This window comes from Fringilla coelebs (genome assembly GCF_963513975.1).
Source record: "Fringilla coelebs genome assembly, chromosome: 8".
Lineage (NCBI taxonomy): Eukaryota > Metazoa > Chordata > Aves > Passeriformes > Fringillidae > Fringilla > Fringilla coelebs.
In genome coordinates, this window is record NC_140066.1 from 4,710,454 (window position 1) to 4,718,176 (window position 7,723).

Consider the following 7,723-nt stretch of genomic DNA (forward strand, 5'->3'; position numbering starts at 1 on the left):
GGACTTAGGTGAATATGTGAAAAAAGAGCCTGAGGAAAGCCAAATGGAGAGTGATCTTTTTTTCCTCTGGCATTGTCTCCTTGTTACTGACAGCGTTCAGCTGGAGATTTTCTTGCATCTGAGATTCTGTTGCCTTTGTTGTGTTCCATGGAAAATACTGATAGTTAATGGGACCTACTGATATTATCCTTACCAGTGTCAAGGAGGAATTCACCCATACTTTCCCCACCTCTCTGCACATGTGGTCTCAAAGCCCCAGCACCAAGAACAGCAAATATGGAACTGTGATGGAATTATCAAACAGCTTTGCTGTCTCCAGATGCAATTGAACCAAGTACAAAGCACATTATTTGGGGCATATTGTTAACAAATACTTAGAAAGTACCAGAACATCAGTGTTGACACATACCTTTCTCACTGAAAATTTCCCTTGAATTGTGGAGAGTTCTGTTTATATGAGCAAAGTTTTCCAAGAAGAACAAATTGTATGTGTGTCTCTTCCTAGGAGACAGGCTTTAGACAGCACAGGCAAGGGAGGTTGAGTGTGAAATTTATTTACATGTGAAGTCCTGCAACCAAAACACATGAATAAAAATTTCCTTTATGCTTGTTTTAGCACATATGCAAGTATTTTGCATCTGCATTTTTCTTCCTGTGCTTCCTACTGCCCTGCAAAAGTTTTCAGTGGGAGGCACAAGAGCACCTTGCTGTCCCTTTTAACTCCACTCATCATCTTCCCACTCTTTCGTTCTTCAACCTTGATTATTTGGACTCATCTGAAGAAGAGGATGGTGACAACCAAAAAGTAAACATTCAGAGAAAGCAGAATTGCTGGGTGAGGCAGCTGAGATCTTCCAGGGCAGTCATCATTCCCAAAAAGCCATCGCTTCCTCCAGTTGTTTCTTCAGCTGGTGTCTCCACAATAAATGGAGGCTTATCTCACCCTCACTGCCACCTCAGATAGCAGCTTTTTCATAAACAGCCTTGAACAGCAGAGATCCAGAGAAAATAACTATAGCTGGTAGTTGTCCCCTGCAGGAGGTTTGGGGTTGGATGATCCCCAATCCATTTCATGATTTTATGGTCCCGTGAGCTTTCTGTTGAGGGACTCATGTAACATCTCCCTAAAGCAGGTAGTCCAGCCCTCAAAGGCCAACAGCAGAGGCTGCTGGAAGCCCAGGCTGTCCTTGTCACTTGTCTGAGATGTGGCAGTCCCTGCCTTGACTCAGTAAAGCACAGACATCCAACTCGTGGGCGTTGCACCAGTGAAACCCAAACCGGCCTTGTTGGTGTAATCACACGCCAGGGTGGGCTTGATAGATAAAGCAATTTCCCTGATGCCACCAACTCCTGGTGTAATCAGGAGCCTCCAGGAGGGAAGGCTTTTTCCAGCAGCTGAGGATCCCAGCTGCTGTGGGCAGAATCCCATGCCTGCCTGCAGAGGTGATGTTACGTAAGGGAGAGCCCACCAGAAGCGTGTGCTGAATTCCCCGTGTGGCGTGCATGAATATTAAACACTTTGTGGGATTGGCTGCCTCAAACACCCCATCCATATTTATACCAGGTCGGGGGGGACAGTGGGAATTCTCCAGCATCAGTTATTTCTGGAATACTGCAGTCTTTGCATCTCTCTGCATTCCAGGAGGACTAAAGATAGATGACACATCAAAGGGGAAGTGGTTCCTTTCTTTTGCTCCAGGATTGTGGTGTTATGTAATTTAAAGGGAAGATCTGCCTTGCAGGTTTTTAAGCATTGTATAATTCCTGAGTAGCCTCTTCAATTTTGAAATAGAGATTCCATTCCTTCCTGAAATAAGAATTTTTAGGAAGATGAAAGAGTTAAAGAACTGTTTAAGTTTTTGCCCGTTACGCAGTCAGTTGTGTTGTAATCCTCTGCCAGCCCTGCCTGCCTTTTAGAAAAATAATCAGAAACTGTTGGTAAGGCTAATGAAATGCTGGGTTTCTGAATATGAAAAAGTTAGTGCCATTCTTTCCATGACTCCTCCCAAATGTGCCTTCTCAGAGAGTAGATTTTATTCCAGGGAGAGTATGGGACCTTAAGAACCATGGGAATTTCTGAGGATAACTGGAGAAGCTTGCAGGCCATCCTCCCAGACAGCAGCTTGGCATTTTGAAAGTGACCCTCCACCTCTCTTTCTTTCTAGGTGTGGTAAAGCTGATCACTGCTCTTTTTAAACTTTTAGGTAGGTTTTATGAGGCCTGCACATTGATTTCTCTTGTGGCACGGTGTGAAGCCTCCCAGGGAGCAGGGATGCAGTTCCAGCCTGTCCGGAGGTGTCCAACTTCTCTGCTGCCCTCCCCGCTGCCCCAGCAGCATTTCCTTCTTCCAGGGTTTGTTTGATGTGGCAAAAGCCCTTTCCCTCCTGCTGCCCAGGACCAAAATGGGGTTCAGATGGCAAAACACATCTTCCCAAGAAGCTTACAAATCCCTGAGGGCCAGGAAACAAGCACATCGTGGTTTTGACTGGGATCTGTTATGGGTTTTGGGCAGCAATGTGAGAAAAATACTCGATGCTGTTCCCCTAAAATGAGGAGAACACTCCTGTGGGAGATGTGTTCCTATCACATCCATGGACAGTTTTCTGCTGGAGACCAGGTTGTGACCCTTGGATGACCCCTGAGCACTCCAACAGCCTTTTGGAAGGCTGGAATGTGTCACCTTCCCAGAGGAGATCTCTGGCTTGAGGAGCTGGAGGTTTCTTCAGTGGCATAGCAGAGATAAGGAGTTTATCAAGCTTGGTGCCTGACAGCCAGAATGGTCAGCAAGTGTTCAGCCACCTCTTTCTTTGTGGATTCCTGGGTCAGAAAACACTGATTTGCTCATTTACTGAAACTAAAATCTGAGAATGTGCTAGTCCAAACAAAGGTCTAACCGGGAGAGGCTTCCCAAGGAGGGAGTTGCTGGGTAAGGGAGTGAGAGGGAATCAATTGATTGAACAGCCAGCTCAGCTGAAATGCAGCATAACCCATAACCCATGTCCTTGCTCCATCCTGCCCATTGGGGCACCCAAAAATCCCAAAATCCAGGCAAATTCTCTGGCTGCTGGTTGTTAGGTTGTAAGGTGGCAAGCCAACGTGCCAAGGGGACAGGATTCACCTGCAGCCAGCCCCAAATGTTACAAAGCCTGGCCCTTTCCAAGTCTGCTGGGCTCAACATCAGCCCTTGAGCTATGATTTCGTAAGATGAGAACAAATTTTTGCGATAGCACAAATGGTGATGGTTTTAAACTGAGGGAGGGTTGATTTAGATGAGATAAAACCCCCAATATTTTACAGTGAGGACCTGGCACAGGTTGCCCAGAGAAGCTGTGGCTGCCCCAGGATCCCTGGAAGAGTCCAAGGCCAGGCTGTTGCAGAGACTGTCCTCCCTGACTTGTGTTGTTATTCCTCGTGCTTTTTTCCCATCTGGAAGAACAAGAGTGGTACCACAGATAATTTTGTTCGTACTGACTCCCAGGCCAGAGGCACAATTGTCAGCATGTGTGGAAGGCAGGTATGAATGAGCAATGCTCCAAAAGCACCTCTCCTCTTCCTTCCTTTCTTCCAGAGTCTCCTGAAATCGGGCCCTCAGTCGTGGTGCACACCACTGTGACCTTTGGCAGCGAGCACCTGGACTCAGACCCTGCAGAGGTGCAGCAGATCATCCTCAGCCACCTGCAGGGGATTGTGCCCTCCCTGCCTAAACCAAGCAGCATCAAGTGCCAGAGATGGAGATACTCCCAGGTACTCAGCTGGGAGGACCTGCTGGGGCTGCATTTTCCATCCTCAGGGAAAGGGGAGAGGGGATTGTTGCTCAATACCCATAACAAATTCCTCCAGGCAGCCATGAGCAGCATCCAGGGCTGGCCAGCAAAGCCAGGTCATTTTTAGCCATTTTTTAACATCGTGGGCCTGGCTCAGCAGTGAGTTATGCAGCTCTCCTGGTAAGCAGGGGTAGGAGCAGGGGTGTACAGGAAAGAAGCAAATCCCACGTAATTTGGTGGGATTTTCACTGGTATTTAAAAATCATGACTCAATACATCGCTCTGCATCCAAAAGTATGTGGTATTATTAGCAAAATTCCCACCCTGCCACAGAAGAGCAGAAGTACAGATGTACTAATTGTTGTTATTTGATTTGGCCCAGCTCAATTTAACAGAATGTTATGCAAAAAGTATTTTAAAGTAAACCACCTAAGGGTAATAATAGCAAAATGTGTATATTTTGCAGTCTTCTTTTAAAAATCCAAGGAAATTGTTGGTGATTTCCTAAAGTATGGGAGTGTATCTCCATGTTTATCCAAAGCTTCTCAAGTTAATTTACATTGGTGAATTTGAACGTGGAGGTTGATGCAAAATATTTACTTTTAAAGCAGTCCCCTAAAAATTTTTCCTTTTTTGAAGTTGCTGTGGATGGCTGTTGTGGAGTCTGCTCATACCCCTTGATCTGCATCCAGTTTGGGAACCTGGTCTGGTTAGCACAAAGTTTATTTTCCTGCAAGTAAAGTACTGGTGGATTGCAAAAACAACCTTAGCAGGGGTATTAATACTTACATAAAACCTATCAAAGTTGTGGTGTGTTCTCTAAATTCCCCTTTATCAGTTCAGGGGTTTTTTTTTGGACAAACAGGTGTCACTGCTAAGGTTCCCTGGTTGTGACATCTGACTTTTCTCCTGCCTTACCTGCTGAGAGCTGTGGGTGGGTGGGGGAGAAGAGCTGGATCCTCTTCATCATGTTGGCACTCACATTCTCTGAAAAAATCCCTTTGCCCAGGATTTTTCTCCTGTGAAGCTGAGAAGCCTCAAAGAAAAGGAAAACAATTCTTATCTCATTTGCTTCTCCTGTGTTTTGCTCATGTAGAATGTATTTCAAAATTGTTTACCCAAAAGTAATTACCTAATTAAATTCTAATGTGAGTTGGTTTAACTCATTAGCCAATTACAGCCAAGCTGTGTCGGGACTCTGGAAAGAGTGACAAGTTTTCATTATTATCTTTCTAACATTCAGTAAATATCTTTTCTGCATTCTTTAGTATGGTATAATATAATATTCTTTAATATAATATAGTATAATAAAGTAATAAATTAACTTTCTAAAAACATAAAATCAAATGTATCATTCCTGCCTTTGCCAGGGCAGTCCCTGCAGATACAGCTCTGGAAAGGGTTCCCAAACCCCATCCAGCTCCTGCTTCTGTTGCTGCTGCCAGCCAGGGCTCTGAGTCCAGCAGCTGCTGGTGCCACAGGAGGAATTATCACCAGCCTGTAATTTGGTGGATGAATGTCAATATGTCTTAGGTTGCAAATAAGTCCGTGTAGGTCAGACCCGTTATCTCAATAAAGAGATCTCTAAAGCCACCCTATAAAATAATCACTGCCTAAATGAAATATCTGGGGCAGAGCTCCCTCTTTCTCCTAAAGCTCTCTTTACTTTCAATTATAATAAGCTGTTGCCACAGAGGCCAAGGGAACTGATAAGATGGGTGCCTGTTTCCCCTGACTCTTTTAGTTGGGATTTATCCTACTCGTTAATTAAATCCGGCTGTAACATCCTTCACATGGGCAAACACAATCCTGGGATTAAAATGCAGACATTACAATTATCCATGGCAGATGAGGGATTAGGACTTCCAAAATTCTACTGACACTACTTAGCAGCACAGCTGCAGCTCTGGATCCCCTTGCTCTAATTATGGTGAAGGCACCATTAGCATTCAGAGCCAGCAGCTTCCCAACCCACCGTGTGTCTTTGGCACAGTCACTTTATATGGAATTGCTGAGGCTGGAAAACACCTCCAAGATCTTTGACCAAATACCAGGAGGGGGTAGGAGCTGTTTGGTACAACCAGCACCAAATAAACACTGGGTAGCCAAGAAGAAAGGACACTCAAAAAGACTTTTTCTACCAAGTCTTTCTGCGTTGTTTGTACTCAACTTGATCTGTGAGAAAAATTCAGGAATAAATTAAGAACTGATTTAAAACTGGTCTGAGGGAGAAGCTCTGTCTGGATTTGCCATCCTCTGTTAAGCTGAATAAAGGGTGAGGGGTTATAATTGGTTATTTCAGCTAGTTTCCTCCTTTGAAAAGATGGTAACACCCAGTAGCAGAGAATGCAGCCAGCAACATAAAGGTGGGTGCTTTGCATCTCACCCACACATGGCATGGCAGGGAATGTCTCAGCAGTGGCCAACTGAGGGTACATCTGAATCAGTGGAAAAATCCCCTGGGTTTAGCAACATTCCCTGGAAGCTGACAGTCCCACGAGGGGATCCAGCAATGGTTCACTGGGTGGAAATCCATGGAATGATCAAAAGAAAATCGTTAGAGTATCATGCTTTAGCAGCTTGGACAGCAGCAGGAATTTCTGCATGGAAAGGGTGCTCAGGCCTTGGCAGGGGCTGCCCAGGGAGCTTTGCAGTGCCCATCCCTGCAGGTGTCCCAGGAAGGGCTGGAGGTGGCACTCAGTGCTCTGGGCTGGGGACAAGGTGGGCACTGGGCACAGCTGGGACTCCATGGGCTGGCAGGGATTTTCCAGCCTCAGGGATCCTGGGATTTTGTGATCCAGAGACAGGAGGTTCCCTTCCCTGTGTTGAACCTGTGTTTGCAATCCCCACTTTGCTGATGTGAGATCACCCTCACACCTTTTTGGGTCTCCACACCAGGGTCAGACACGTCACATCTGCTGAGAATAAAACAGAACAGGCTGTAAAGTTTCTAAATTTCCCCACACAATCAAGTTTTACTCTAATTATTCAATTCCCAGAAGTAAGTATTTTACTGTGGTACTTTAATAGTTAATGTTTGGATTTACCTTTTGGAGTGGGAGGACAGGCTGGACAGGGCTTGGAGCAGCCTGGGACAGTGGAAGGTGTCCCTGCCCATGGCAGAGATGATTTTTAAGGTCCCTTTCAACCCAAACCCTCCTGTGGTTTTGTGATGTGCTTCTCAGAAACTCAGACCTTTCTGCTGTGAAATTCAGGTAAATAAAGTACTTTCTCATCCCACTCCCTTTATGTTTGTCATTCTCAGGTTACCAGAGCTGTGCCCAATTGTCCAGGACAGATGATTCTTCACACACAGCCTCTCCTGATCTGTGGGGGCGATGGATTCACTCGTTCCAACTTTGATGGCTGCATAGAGTCTGCCATGAGCCTTGCAGAGGCTGTGAAGCCTCATTTACAGCAATTTCAAACTCAGGCTGCTAAACTTCCTCTAGATTTGTTATGAATTTTGCCGTGATGGATCAAATTTGAGTTTAACATCAACATCGTCTTGCAAAAAAACAAATAAAGGAAGATGCATCGGTGCCCTGAAATAATTATTGGGATGGAATTAAATTGAATTTTCCAGGATCTGTGCTCAGTGTGGTTACTTTGATTAAAATAAGGCTTTCCCTGGCTGTAGGCAGAGGCACAGAGCTCCAGCACTCTTGCCAGGTCTCCTGATACTTTTACAGCCCATGAAAATTATGTTAAGGAGAGGAGCCTGACTTGAAGCAGCACAAAAATCCATGAAGCTGAAGAGTTTATTCCTTGGAAGTTCCTTATTTTCTCCTTGTCCTAGTGACAGGACACAGGGAATGGCTTCCCAGTGCCAGAGGGCAGGGAGGGATGGGATATTGGGAATGAGGAATTGTTCCCTGGCAGGGTGGGCAGGCCCTGGCACAGGGTGCCCAGAGCAGCTGGGGCTGCCCCTGGATCCCTGGCAGTGCCCAAGGCCAGGC

At 45.7% G+C, this 7,723-nt stretch overlaps 1 protein-coding gene across 3 annotated transcripts in view; it reads left to right on the forward strand.

Moving 5' to 3' along the window:
- RNLS (renalase, FAD dependent amine oxidase) overlaps positions 1-7,320 on the forward strand; it is a 44,239-nt gene extending 36,919 nt beyond the window's left edge. For all 3 annotated transcript variants that reach the window (XM_084210001.1, XM_084210003.1, XM_084210002.1), the window contains 2 exons: positions 3,569-3,744; positions 7,030-7,320. In XM_084210001.1, coding sequence (XP_084066127.1) covers positions 3,569-3,744; positions 7,030-7,227 — 374 coding nt within the window. In that variant the 3' untranslated portion in view covers positions 7,228-7,320. The remainder of the gene's footprint in view (positions 1-3,568; positions 3,745-7,029) is intronic.
- The last annotated feature ends 403 nt before the right edge of the window (positions 7,321-7,723 follow it).